The following is a 15,250-nucleotide window of genomic DNA, read 5'->3' on the forward strand; positions in this document are numbered from 1 at the left end:
GCCTCCGCTAGCCGCGCTAACAGCAGTATAAAAATACTATCTGTGTGTATGTAGTTCACCCAGCCTCCTCTAGCCGTGCTAACAGCAGTATAAATATACAATCTGTGTGTATGTAGTTCACCCAGCCTCCGCTAGCCGTGCTAACAGCTCACCTACTAGACTACTGTACCACTTCAGCGGCTGCAGCAGCCAAGGTCACCAGTTGAGAGAGAGGCCTCCAGATTATAAAGGATTAAGAGTGAGGGAGTATTATTCCACCATGCCATGCAGCAGGCTAGAGGCTACAGCACACACACACACACACACACACACACACACACACACACACACACACACACACACACACACTGGTTTCTACTAATCAGGTCTTTAAAAGAGAGCCAGACTACATCGCAAATGGATGTAGTGCACTATTTTTGACCAGAGCACTACTGAACTACACACACACAGAGCCGTCAAAAGTAGTGCACTGTATAGGGTATAGGGGCATCCTCCCTCCCTCCCTCCCTCCCTCCCTCCCTCCCTCCCTCCCTCCCTCCCTCCCTCCCTCCCTCCCTCCCTCCCTCCCTCTATCTGACGGGAGGTGCCATGTGGAGGTATTGTGTAATCTGTTGTCAGTAGCTGTCCTCATGGGCTTTCCTTGTTGGATGCTGTGTGTGTGTTAAGAGAGATTCAACGTAGTAGTGTCTGTATGTTGACTCATAGACTTTTGTCATTGATTTAAAGCTTATTGATCGTAAGCCGATCTTGAATAGATTATCTGACTCACATGATGTCACACACATTCCTATATCCTGACGCGTAGTAAGGCATCACCAGGAAGGTTTAACCGACCAACCGACGCCATGCCTTTTCAACAGCATGGATTAGCAGTGCGCCAGCAGCTCTCTGAGAACTGAGTAAGTCCCTCCCCATCCCCTTCATATTACTGGACCATAAAGAGATTACAGGACCGACCAGGACCAAAGCATCTGTACTAGGCTCAGGATGGTAGATGGTGATTGAGGGGAGAGAGAGAGAGAGAGAGAGATAGAGCAGGACGGTAGGGGGTAGGGGGAAGGTTGGAGAACAGTGTTGGGGGGTGTCTGCCATCAGTGTAGCTGCAGACGGTGCAGAGATGTTTAGAGTGCACACTAGCAGCAACGATAGAACAGGGACTACAAGGAGAAGAGCATAGTAGGGCGCCTACCTAGTGTCTAGAATGGCCGTAGCCCCTAGTGACAGAGTGAGTGAACCAGACGTAGAGTACCATTGAGAGGGTATCAGGTGGATGCTGAGAGAGAGGCCTGCTACCTGACGATAAGAAGGGAGGAAGGAAGGAAGGAACGTGAGGAGTACCTGACTGCAACTCACCATGGCCTTGGCCTGTCTGGGCTGTGTATCTATCAGATCTAGAGGTATGGTACTGTGTATCTATCAGATCTAGAGGTATGGTACTGTCTGGGCTGTGTATCTATCAGATCTAGAGGTATGGTACTGTGTATCTATCAGATCTAGAAGTATGGTACTGGGTATCTATCAGATCTAGAGGTACGGTACTGTGTATCTATCAGATCTAGAGGTATGGTACTCTTTGGTCTGTGTATCTATCAGATCTAGAGGTATGGTACTGTGTATCTATCAGATCTAGAAGTATGGTACTGGGTATCTATCAGATCTAGAGGTACGGTACTGTGTGTCTACCAGATCTAGAGGTTTGGTACTATCTGAGCTGTGTATCTATCAGATCTAGAGGTATGGTACTATCTGGGCTGTGTATCTATCAGATCTAGAGGTACGGTACTATCTGGGCTGTGTATCTATCAGATCTAGAGGAATGGTACTATGTATCTATTAGATCTAGAGGTATGGTACTGTGTATCTATCAGATCTAGAGGTATGGTACTGTGTATCTATCAGATCTAGAGGAATGGTACTGTGTATCTATCAGATCTAGAGGTATGGTACTCTTTGGGTTGTGTATCTATCAGATCTAGAGGTATGGTACTGTCTGGGCTGTGGATCTATCAGATCTAGAGGTATGGTACTGTCTGGGCTGTGTATCTATCAGATCTAGAGGTATGGTACTGTGTATCTATCAGATCTAGAGGTATGGTACTGTGTATCTATCAGATCTAGAGGTATGGTACTATGTATCTATCAGATCTAGAGGTATGGTACTGTGTATCTATCAGATCTAGAGGTATGGTACTATGTATCTATCAGATCTAGAGGTATGGTACTGTGTATCTATCAGATCTAGAGGAATGGTACTGTGTATCTATCAGATCTAGAGGTATGGTACTCTTTGGGTTGTGTATCTATCAGATCTAGAGGTATGTTACTGTCTGGGCTGTGGATCTATCAGATCTAGAGGTGTGGTACTGTGTATATATCAGATCTAGAGGTATGGTACTATGTATCTATCAGATCTAGAGGTATGGTACTGTGTATCTATCAGATCTAGAGGTACGATACTGTGTATCTATCAGATCTAGAGGTACGGTACTGTGTATCTATCAGATCTAGAGGTACGGTACTGTGTATCTATCAGATCTAGAGGTATGGTACTGTGTATCTATCAGATCTAGAGGTATGGTTCTATGTATCTATCAGATCTAGAGGTATGGTACTGTGTATCTATCAGATCTAGAGGTATGGTACTGTGTATCTATCAGATCTAGAGGTACGGTACTGTGTATCTATCAGATCTAGAGGTATGGTACGGTGTATCTATCAGATCTAGAGGTTTTGTACTGTGTATCTATCAGATCTAGAGGTATGGTACTGTGTATCTATCAGATCTAGAGGTATGGTACTGTGTATCTATCAGATCTAGAGGTATGGTACTGTGTATCTATCAGATCTAGAGGTATGGTACTGTGCATCTACCAGATCTAGAGGTACGGTACTGTGTATCTATCAGATCTAGAGGTTTGGTACTCTTTGGGCTGTGTCTCTATCAGATCTAGAGGTATGGTACTGTGTATCTATCAGATCTAGAGGTATGGTACTGGGTATCTATCAGATCTAGAGGTATGGTACTGTGTATCTATCAGATCTAGAGGTATGGTACTCTTTGGTCTGTGTATCTATCAGATCTAGAGGTATGGTACTGTGTATCTATCAGATCTAGAGGTATGGTACTCTTTGGGCTGTGTATCTATCAGATCTAGAGGTATGGTACTGTGTATCTATCAGATCTAGAGGTATGGTACTGTGTATCTATCAGATCTAGTGGTATGGTACTCTGGGCGGTGTATCTATCAGATCTAGAGGTATGGTACTGTGTATCTATCAGATCTAGAGGTATGGAACTATGTATCTATCAGATCTAGAGGTATGGTACTCTCTGGGCTGTGTATCTATCAGATCTAGAGGTACGGTACTGTGTATCTATCAGATCTAGAGGTATGGTACTGTGTTTCTATCAGATCTAGAGGTACGGTACTGTGTATCTATCAGATCTAGAGGTATGGTACTGTGTATCTATCAGATCTAGAGGTACGGTACTGTGTATATATCAGATCTAGAGGTATGGTACTATGTATCTATCAGATCTAGAGGTACGGTACTGTGTATCTATCAGATCTAGAGGTATGATACTGTGTATCTATCAGATCTAGAGGTATGGTACTGTGTATCTATCAGATCTAGAGGTATGGTACTGTGTATCTATCAGATCTAGAGGTATGGTACTGTGTATCTATCAGATCTAGAGGTACGGTACTGTGTATATATCAGATCTAGAGGTATGGTACTATGTATCTATCAGATCTAGAGGTACGGTACTGTGTATCTATCAGATCTAGAGGTATGATACTGTGTATCTATCAGATCTAGAGGTATGGTACTGTGTATCTATCAGATCTAGAGGTATGGTACTGTGTATCTATCAGATCTAGAGGTATGATACTGTGTATCTATCAGATCTAGAGGTATGGTACTGTGTATCTATCAGATCTAGAGGTATGGTACTATGTATCTATCAGATCTAGAGGTATGGTACTGTGTATCTATCAGATCTAGAGGTATGGTACTGTGTATCTATCAGATCTAGAGGTATGGTACGGTGTATCTATCAGACCTAGAGGTATGGTACTCTTTGGGCTGCTTCACTAGTACTAGCAGTAGTATGGTTTATTCTTCATAGCTGTTTGAATGGTTATGGTTGTGTTTCTGGTGAACTCACTCACTTCTGTTCTATGCTGATAATCAGAGTTGGTTTGTCTGCTGGTTTAGCCTGCTGTTTTGTTTGTTTGTAACCTGTGGGAAAACAGATTATGACGTGGGTCAAAAATATACTATTCTCTTTTTCAAAATCACTTCCTCTGAGCTCTCAGCTCTAGGTTATCGTTTTGTTATCGGTTTGTTTTCTGAAAGCATTGGAGTTTCTGGACTTTCTCATATGCATAGTAACAGGGAAGTTTCCTGTGTTCAACAGAAGACCAAACCCGTCCCTTTGACAGGATCCACTGAAGTAACATTTAAACATCAGTTTGTCAAAGCTCTCTAGGCTATTGGTTTTTTTTCTTTCTAAAAGTCCCATATGAACCGCAGTGTTAATACATGGGCTGAAGCCTGGGTAGTACACGTCTCAACTGGTTGGAATAATTAAAGGGCAGAAGTAGCAGTCTGGGGGGAAATGAGGAAACCAGAGCTTTAAAGATAGAGGAGAGGACAGCTTTAAAGTCTTCTAAGGCTCCAGGGGGAGAGGATGATTGTGGGAAAGAGTCTATCTGCTTTTTGGCAAATGTCCCTTAGATGAACTGGCTTCTTCTGATGGAGTCCGATGAGTGTGTAGATTAGGAAGAGTAAACCAGTGAGATTGTGTGTGTGTGCGTAGATTAGCAGTACTTTAAGAGATTGTGTAGATTAGGAATGAGAGTTAATATGTAGATTAAGAGAAAGATTGTGTGGGTAGATTAAGCATAAAAGAGTGAGGGTGTGTGTAGATTAAACAGAAGAGAGTGAGGGTAGATTGAACAGAAGAGAGTGAGGGTGTGTGTAGATTGAACAGAAGAGAGTGAGGGTAGATTGAACAGAAGAGAGTGAGGGTGTGTGTAGATTGAACAGAAGAGAGTGAGGGTGTGTGTAGATTGAACAGAAGAGAGTGAGGGTGTGTGTAGATAGAACAGAAGACAGTGAGGGTGTTTTTAGATTAAACAGAAGAGAGTGAGGGTGTGTAGATTAAACAGAAGAGAGTGAGGGTGTGTAGATTAAACAGAAGAGAGTGAGGGTGTGTAGATTAAACAGAAGAGAGTGAGGGTGTGTATAGATTGAACAGAAGAGAGTGAGGGTGTGTGTAGATAGAACAGAAGACAGTGAGGGTGTTTTTAGATTAAACAGAAGAGAGTGAGGGTGTGTAGATTAAACAGAAGAGAGTGAGGGTGTGTAGATTAAACAGAAGAGAGTGAGGGTGTGTAGATTAAACAGAAGAGAGTGAGGGTGTGTGTAGATTGAACAGAAGAGAGTGAGGGTGTGTGTAGATTGAACAGAAGAGAGTGAGGGTAGATTGAACAGAAGAGAGTGAGGGTAGATTGAACAGAAGAGAGTGAGGGTGTGTGTAGATTGAACAGAAGAGAGTGAGGGTAGATTGAACAGATGAGAGTGAGGGTGTGTGTAGATAGAACAGAAGAGAGTGAGGGTGTTTTTAGATTAAACAGATGAGAGTGAGGGTGTGAATAGATTAAACATAGGAGAGTGAGGGTGTATGTAGATTAAACAGAAGGAAGTGAGGGCGTGTGTAGATTAAACAGAAGACAGTGAGGGCGTGTATAGATTAAACAGAAGACAGTGAGGGCGTGTGTAGATTAAACAGAAGACAGTGAGGGTGTATGTAGATTAAACAGAAGACAGTGAGGGTGTATGTAGATTAAACAGAAGACAGTGAGGGTGTGTGTAGATTAAACAGAAAACAGTGAGGGTGTGTGTAGATTAAACAGAAGACAGTGAGGGCGTGTGTAGATTAAACAGAAGACAGTGAGGGCGTGTGTAGATTAAACAGAAGACAGTGAGGGCGTGTGTAGATTAAACAGAAGACAGTGAGGGTGTATGTAGATTAAACAGAAGACAGTGAGGGTGTGTGTAGATTAAACAGAAAACAGTGAGGGTGTGTGTAGATTAAACAGAAGACAGTGAGGGCGTGTGTAGATTAAACAGAAGACAGTGAGGGTGTGTATAGATTAAACAGAAGACAGTGAGGGCGTGTATAGATTAAACAGAAGACAGTGAGGGCGTGTGTAGATTAAACAGAAGACAGTGAGGGCGTGTGTAGATTAAACAGAAGACAGTGAGGGCGTGTGTAGATTAAACAGAAGACAGTGAGGGCGTGTATAGATTAAACAGAAGACAGTGAGGGCGTGTGTAGATTAAACAGAAGACAGTGAGGGCGTGTGTAGATTAAACAGAAGACAGTGAGGGCGTGTATAGATTAAACAGAAGACAGTGAGGGCGTGTGTAGATTAAACAGAAGACAGTGAGGGCGTGTGTAGATTAAACAGAAGACCGTGAGGGCGTGTGTAGATTAAACAGAAGACAGTGAGGGCGTGTGTAGATTAAACAGAAGACAGTGAGGGTGTGTGTAGATTAAACAGAAGACAGTGAGGGCGTGTGTAGATTAAACAGAAGACAATGAGGGTGTATGTAGATTAAACGGTATGAGGCTCCTAGAGGAGCAAGAGACATGAAGAGCAGGACTACAGCACCATTTCCTGTGGGTGTGTGCATGTGTGTGACTGGGCTTGATATACTGTACAGTGGCTTGCGAAAGTATTCACCCCCTTGGCTTCTTTCCTATTCTGTTGCCTTACAACCTGGAATGAAAATGGATTTTTGGGGGGTTTGTATCATTTGATTTACACAACATGCCTACCAATTTGAAGATGCAAAATATTTTTTCTTGTGAAAAACAACAAGAACTAAGACAAAAAAACTGAAAACTTGAGTGTGCCAGTCTCTTGGGGTATGTCTCTATAAGCTTGGCACATCTAGCCACTGGGATTTTTGCCCATTCTTCAAGGCAAAACTGCTCCAGCTCCTTCAAGTTGGATGGGTTCCGTTGGTGTACAGCAATCTTTAAGTCATACCACATATTCTCAATTGGATTGAGGTCTGGGCTTTGACTAGGCCATTCCAAGACATTTAAATGTTTTCCCTTAAACTACTCGAGTGTTGCTTTAGCAGTATGCTTAGGGTCCCAGTCTCAAATTTCTGGAAGACTGAAACAGGTTTCCCTCAAGAATTTCCCTGTATTTAGTGTTATCCATCATTCCTTCAATTCTGACCAGTTTCCCAGTCCCTGCCGATGAAAAACAATGCCACAGCATGATGCTGCCACCACCATGCTTCACTGTGGGGATGGTGTTCCCTGGGTGATGAGAGGTGTTGGGTTTATGGCAGACATAGCGTGTTCCTCGATGGCCAAAAAGCTACATTTTAGTCTCATCTGACCAGAGTACCTTCTTCCGTATGTTTGGGGAGTCTCCCACGTGCCTTTTGGAAAACACCAAACCTGTTTGCTTATTTTTTTCTTTAAGCAATGGCTTTTTTCTGGCCACTCTTCCATAAAGCCCAGCTCTGTGGAGTATACGGCTTAAAGTGGTCCTATGGACAGATACTCCAATGTCCGCTGTGGAGCTTTGCAGCTCCTTCTGGGTTATCTTTGGTCTCTTTGTTGTCTCTCTGATTAATGCGCTCCTTGCCTGGTCTGTGAGTTTTGGTGGGCGGCCCTCTCTTGGCAGGTTGGTTGTGGTGCCATATTCTTTCCATTTTTTAATAATGGATTTAATGGTGCTCCGTGGGATGTCAAAGTTTTGGATATTTTTTTATAACCCAACTCTGATCTGTACTTCTCCACAACTTTGTCCCTGACCTGTTTGGAGAGCTCCTTGGTCTTCATGGTGCCGCTTGCTTGGTGGTGCCCCTTGCTTAGTGGTGTTGCAGACTCTGGGGCCTTTCAGAACAGGTGTATATATACTGAGATCATGTGACAGATCATGTGACACTTAGATTGCACACAGGTGGACTTTATTTAACTAGTTATGTGACTTCTGAAGGTAATTGGTTGCACCAGATCTTATTTAGGGGCTTCATAGTAAAGGAGGTGAATACATATGCACGCACCACTTTTCAGTTTTTTCATTTCACTTCACCAATTTTGACTATTTTGTGTAATGCAACAAAATAGGAAAAACGCCAAGGGGGATGAATACTTTTGCAAGGCACTGTAGGTCCTGCCTTAGGGGGAACCATGGGTAGCATAAAGCTTAGGTCATTACTCAATGTTTTTAATGTTTTACTGCATCAGGGATAGCTTTATGAAATATTTTTGAGTACGAACCCATTACACCTCTTTGTTTCTCTGAATTGGAAGATTTTACACACCAGCCACGCTTCTGGGAGAGCGCCATGGTTCTCTTCTGATTAGGTAACCATGGGTAACCAGGCCTGGTTGGTTGGCTCTCTAGGGGGGCACCAGGCTTTAGAGAGCAACATTTCAAACCTGAATAGGAGGCATAGCTGGGCAGGGCTGCATGGGTATGCATGGCTGAAACGCCACATGGACCAAGGCTGCCACACTCTCTGTGCCCATGTATCCGTGTGGTACCATGCCATCCTCCCAGCAAATCGTCTGGTCTGCCTGTTCTACACTGGTCTTTCTCTTACACAGTATGCCTGTCCTACCCTGGTCTTTCTCTGATACTGTATGCCTGTCCTACCCTGGTCTTTCTCTTAAACTGACAGTCTGTCCTACCCTGGTCTTTCTCTTAAACGGACTGCCTGTCCTACCCTGGTCTTTCTCTTAAACTTGCTGCCTGTCCTACCCTGTCCTACCCTCGTCTTTCTCTTAAACTGACTGCCTGTCCTACCCTGCAGTGGCGGTTCTAGACCATTTCAACTGGGGAGGGCCAGTTGTACTGTTAGAGGGGCCAGTTACATTAGACGTTATTGTTGTCATATTGTTTTCTTCACTGCATTGCAGGCATTAGCAGGCAAAAGACCATGTTCATAATCACTAGTGTTCTGCGTTGCCACTGTCTAATAACTGATGTAAACAAAGAACGATAGCAAAAATTAGTTATGTAAAAATTATTTCATACTCCACATTTAGGGGGGCCACAAGGAGGTTCAGAATTGTTGTCACAGGGGCACTGGCCCCCTGCCCCCCCCCCCCAGAACCGCCCTGCTACCCTGGTATTTCTCTTAAGCAGTCTGCCTGTCCTACCCTGGCCTTTCTCTTAAACTGTCTGCCTGTCCTACCCTGGTCCTACCTTCCTGATATGTTGTGCTTGCTGTGCCAAACAAAGCAGTCTTTTCTGTATGCTGATGATGGCTAGTCTTGGGAGCCATTCTATAAGACTTGACTAGTTAAGTCAGGCTGGAGAGATATGCTACAGCAAATGATGCTTACTGCTTTTCTCACGTGTTACACATGTTGACATCTCTACTTCAGTATGTGGTCACCTCTTTAATGGCATTGAGTAGTATGGCATCCTGCAGACCTGCACTGGAACGTCTAAAACCTTGGACTAACCATATACTGTCAGGTGACCCCACTCTATATCCTGAGCCTATGTAACCTGTTTGTTGGTTAGTTTATACAGCTTATTACAGTTTAATAACTTTTAAATGGTGTCTATTATCTTGATGTGGTGTCTATAGTCTTGATGTGGTGTCTATAGTCTTGATGTGGTGTATATAGACTTGATGTGGTGTCTATAGTCTTGATGTGGTGTCTATAGTCTTGATGTGGTGTATATAGACTTGCTGTGGTGTCTATAGTCTTGATGTGGTGTCTATAGTCTTGATGTGGTGTCTATAGTCTTGATGTGGCGTATATAGACTTGATGTGGTGTCTATAGTCAACAACAGTCCCATAACAGGACCCAGCAGTATTTGGTGAAAGCATAGCTGAGCGTTGCTGTATCGTTGTGGGATTATCAAATGCTATCAGGATCACCTTTAGGTAGCCAGCTGTGAGGAACAGACAGATATACAGGCCACTGCCGTCCACCCTCCGCCCATCCCCCACTCTGCTGTCAGAGAGAGAAAGAGAGAGAGAGAGAGAGAGAGAGAGAGAGAGAGAGAGAGAGAGATTCCCACACAGACAGTATTTTTCCACATATTTTGAATGTATCACAATGTCACTATGAACTGTGAATAGCTTTTGATAAAGTGTCTGCTAAATGACCATGGAGACCTGCAGGGGTGATTAACAATACTGACCTCCGTGTTATTATCTCACTATGGAGACCTGCAGGGGTGATTAACAATACTGACCTCCGTGTTGTTATTTCACTATGGAGACCTGCAGGGGTGATTAACAATACTGACCTCCGTGTTATTATTTGACTACGGAGACCTGCAGGGGTGATTAACAATACTGACCTCCGTGTTATTATCTCACTATGGAGACCTGCAGGGGTGATTAACAATACTGACCTCCGTGTTATTATTTGACTATGGAGACCTGCAGGGGTGATTAACAATACTGACCTTCGTGTTATTATTTGACTATGGAGACCTGCAGGGGTGATTAACAATACTGACCTCCGTGTTATTATTTCACTATGGAGACCTGCAGGGGTGATTAACAATACTGACCTCCGTGTTATTATTTGATTATGGAGACCTGCAGGGGTGATTAACAATACTGACCTCCGTGTTATTATTTGACTATGGAGACCTGCAGGGGTGATTAACAATACTGACCTCCGTGTTATTATCTCACTATGGAGACCTGCAGGGGTGATTAACAATACTGACCTCCGTGTTATTATTTGACTATGGAGACCTGCAGGGGTGATTAACAATACTGACCTTCGTGTTATTATCTCACTATGGAGACCTGCAGGGGTGATTAACAATACTGACCTTCGTGTTATTATCTCACTATGGAGACCTGCAGGGGTGATTAACAATACTGACCTCCGTGTTATTATTTGGCTATGGATACCTGCAGGGGTGATTAACGATACTGACCTCCGTGTTATTATTTCACTATGGAGACCTGCAGGGGTGATTAACAATACTGACCTCCGTGTTATTTACTCAAGATGATTATGTACAGCACAATAATATCCTCTCTCCTACAACAGCTTTCTAAACACAACCCCCCCAACCCACCCACACACACACACACACACACACACACACACCATGACCCCCTCATCACCAGCACCAATGCGCTGGCTGTATGTTCTACTCTGTTCTGACCCAGATTTGTCTGCACTAATACTTTTCACCACTAATGACTTGTATATCTGCTACAGCTGCACTAGGAAGAGAGAGAGAGGAGGGGCTGTGGCATCTGGACTATCTGAGCTCTATCTGCCTGCTGCATTATACAGCCCTGTTATAGCCCTGTTACAGGACGCTTGCGTCCCACCTACTCAACAGCCAGTGGAATCCCGTGGCGCGATATTCAAATACCTTAGAAATGCTATTACTTCAATTTCTCAAACATATGACTATTTTACACCATTTTAACCTCTTACATCTAGACGTTCCGCTAGCGGAACACCTGCTCCAATATCCAATGATGGGCGTGGCGCGAAATACAAATTCCTCTAAAATCCGAAAACTTCCATTTTTCAAACATATGACTATTTCACAGCATTTTAAAGACAAGACTCTCGTTAATCTAACCACACTGTCCGATTTCAAAAAGGCTTTACAGCGAAAGCAAAACATTAGATTATGTCAGCAGAGTACCCAGCCAGAAATAATCAGACACCCATTTTTCAAGCTAGCATATAATGTCACAAAAACCCAGAAGACAGCTAAATGCAGCACTAACCTTTGATGATCTTCATCAGATGACACACCTAGGACATTATGTTATAAAATACATGCATGTTCTGTTCAATCAAGTTCATATTTATATAAAAAAACAGTTTTTTACATTAGCATGTGACGTTCAGAACTAGCATACCCCCCGCAAACTTCCGGGGAATTTACTAACAATTTACTAAATTACTCACGATAAACGTTCACAAAAAGCATAACAATTATTTAAAGAATTATAGATACAGAACTCCTCTATGCACTCGATATGTCCGATTTTAAAATAGCTTTTTGGTGAAAGCACATTTTGCAATATTCTAAGTACATAGCCCAGCCATCACGGGCTATCTATTTAGACACCCGGCAAGTTTGCCTTCACCAAAATCAGATTTACTATTACAAAAGTTTGATTACCTTTTGTTGTCTTCGTCAGAATGCACTTCCAGGACTGCTACTTCAATAACAAATGTTGGTTTGGTCCAAAATAATCCATCGGTATATCCGAATAGTGGCGTTTTGTTCGTGCGTTCCAGAAACTATCCGAAATGGTAAATCAGGGTCGCGCGCTTGGCGCATTTCGTGACAAAAAAATTCTAAATATTCCATTACCGTACTTCGAAACATGTCAACCGCTGTTTAAAATCAATTTTTATGCAATTTATCTCGTAAAAAAGCGATAATATTCCGACCGGGAATCTCCTTTTCGGTCAACAGAGGAAAAAACACAAAGATGGGGGCAGCCAGTGCACGCGCCTAAGCCCACAGTCCCTTGATCGGCCACTTGAGAAAGGCGATAATGTGTTTCAGCCTGGGGCTGGAATGACGACATTCAGGTTTTTCCCGGGCTCTGAGAGCCTATGGAAGACGTAGGAAGTGTCACGTTAGAGCAGAGATCCTTTGTAATGGATAGAGATGGCAAAGAAGTTCAAGAAATGGTCAGACAGGGTACTTCCTGTACAGAATCTTCTCACGTTTTGGCCTGCCAAATGAGTTCTGTTATACTCACAGACACCATTCAAACAGTTTTAGAAACTTTGGAGTGTTTTCTATCCAAAGCTAATAATTATATGCATATTCTAGTTTCTGGGCAGGACTAATAATCAGATTAAATCGGGTACGTTTTTTATCCAGCCGTGAAAATACTGCCCCCTAGCCATAACAGATTAAAGACAAGACTCTCGTTAATCTAACCACACTGTCCGATTTCAAAAAGGCTTTACAACGAAAGCAAAACATTAGATTATGTCAGCAGAGTACCCAGCCAGAAATAATCAGACACCCATTTTTCAAGCTAGCATATAATGTCACAAAAACCAAAACCACAGCAAAATGCAGCACTAACCTTTGATGATCTTCATCAGATGACACTCCTAGGACATTATGTTATACAATACATGCATGTTTTGTTCAATCAAGTTCATATTTATATCAAAAAACATTAGCATGTGACTAGCATGTGACTAGCATTCCCACCGAACACTTCCGGTGAATTTACTAAATTACTCACGATAAACGTTCACAAAAAAACATAACAATTATTTTAAGAATTATAGATACAGAACTCCTTTATGCAATCGCTATGTCCGATTTTAAAATAGCTTTTCGGTGAAAGCACATTTTGCAATATTCTGAGTAGATAGCCCGGCCATCACAGGCTAGCTATTGACACCCACCAAGTTTGGTACTCACCAAACTCAGATTTACTATAAGAAAAATTGATTACCTTTGCTGTTCTTCGTCAGAATGCACTCCCAGGACTTCTATTTCAATAACAAATGTTGGTTTGGTTCCAAATAATCCATAGTTATATCCAAATAGCGGCGTTTTGTTCGTGCGTTCAAGACACTATCCGAAGGGTAAAGAAGGGTGACGTGCCCGGCGCGTTTCGTGACAAAAAAATGTCAAAATATTCCATTACCGTACTTCGAAGCATGTCAAACGCTGTTTAAAATCAATTTTTATGCGATTTTTCTCGTAAAAAAGCGATAATATTCCGACCGGGAAACGCTGTTTTCGTTCAAAGACTGAAAATGGAAACATGGAGTCGTCTCGTGCACACGCGCGCCAGTCTCATTGTTCTCAGATCGACCACTTACCAAATGCGCTACTGTTTTTCAGCCATGGCCTGCAAAGTCATCATTCAACATTCTGGCGCCTTCTGAGAGCCTATGGGAGCGTTAGAAAATGTCACGTTATGCCAGAGATCCCCTGTTTTGGATAGAGATGATCAAGAAGGCCAAGAAATGGTCAGAGAGGGCGCTTCCTGTTTGGAATCTTCTCAGGTTTTGGCCTGCCAAATGAGTTCTGTTATACTCACAGACACCATTCAAACAGTTTTAGAAACTTTAGGGTTTTTTCTATCCAAATTAAACAATTATATGCATATTCTAGTTACTGGGCAGGAGTAGTAACCAGATTAAATCGGGTACGTTTTTTTATCCGGCCGTGCAAATACTGCCCCCTATCCCCAACAGGTTAAAGCCCTGTTACAGCCCTGTTACAGCCTTCAATATCATTACTGTAGAGCTGCTGCATTATACAGCCCTGTTACAGCCCTGTTACAGCCTTCAATATCATTACTGTAGAGCTGCTGCAGTATACAGCCCGGTTACAGCCCTGTTACAGCCTTCAATATCATTACTGTAGAGCTGATGCATTATACAGCCCTGTTACAGCCTTTAATATCATTACTGTAGAGCTTCTGCATTATACAGCCCTGTTACAGCCCTGTTACAGCCTTCAATATCATTACTATAAAGCTGCTGCATTATACAGCCCTGTTACAGCCCTGTTAAAGCCCTGTTACAGCCCTGTTACAGCCTTCAATATCATTACTATAAAGCTGCTGCATTATACAGCCCTGTTACAGCCTTTAATATCATTACTGTAGAGCTGCTGCATTATACAGCCCTGTTACAGCCCTGAATATCATTACTGTAGAGCTGCTGCATTATACAGCCCTGTTACAGCCTTTAATATCATTACTGTAGAGCTGCTGCATTATACAGCCCTGTTACAGCCTTCAATATCATTACTGTAGAGCTGCTGCATTATACAGCCCTGTTACAGCCCTGTTACAGCCTTCAATATCATTACTGTAGAGCTGCTGCAGTATACAGCCCTGTTACAGCCCTGTTACAGCCTTCAATATCATTACTGTAGAGCTGCTGCATTATACAGCCCTGTTACAGCCCTGTTACAGCCTTCAATATCATTACTGTAGACCTGCTGCATTATACAGCCCTGTTACAGCCCTGTTACAGCCTTCAATATCATTACTGTAGAGCTGCTGCATTATACAGCCCTGTTACAGCCCTGTTACAGCCTTCAATATCATTACTATAAATCTGCTGCATTATACAGCCCTGTTACAGCCTTCAATATCATTACTGTAGAGCTGCTGCAATATACAGCCCTGTTACAGCCCTGTTACAGCCTTCAATATCATTACTATTAAGCTGCTGCATTATACAGCCCTGTTACA

At 42.7% G+C, this 15,250-nt stretch overlaps 1 protein-coding gene across 10 annotated transcripts in view; it reads left to right on the top strand.

The window, feature by feature from the left end:
- LOC106595567 (Nance-Horan syndrome protein) overlaps positions 1–15,250 on the top strand; it is a 160,928-nt gene that overhangs the window by 109,485 nt on the left and 36,193 nt on the right. Inside the window, exon 1 of one of the 10 annotated variants that reach the window (XM_045698312.1) lies at positions 794–1,397. The exons of the other annotated variants lie outside the window; for them this stretch is intronic. Within the exon in view, the coding sequence (XP_045554268.1) occupies positions 1,355–1,397 (43 nt within the window). The 5' untranslated portion in view covers positions 794–1,354. Of the gene's footprint in view, positions 1–793; positions 1,398–15,250 lie in introns of those variants that run through there. 10 annotated transcript variants of the gene reach the window in all.

Source organism: Salmo salar, chromosome ssa16 (genome assembly GCF_905237065.1).
Source record: "Salmo salar chromosome ssa16, Ssal_v3.1, whole genome shotgun sequence".
Classification (NCBI taxonomy): Eukaryota; Metazoa; Chordata; class Actinopteri; order Salmoniformes; family Salmonidae; genus Salmo; species Salmo salar.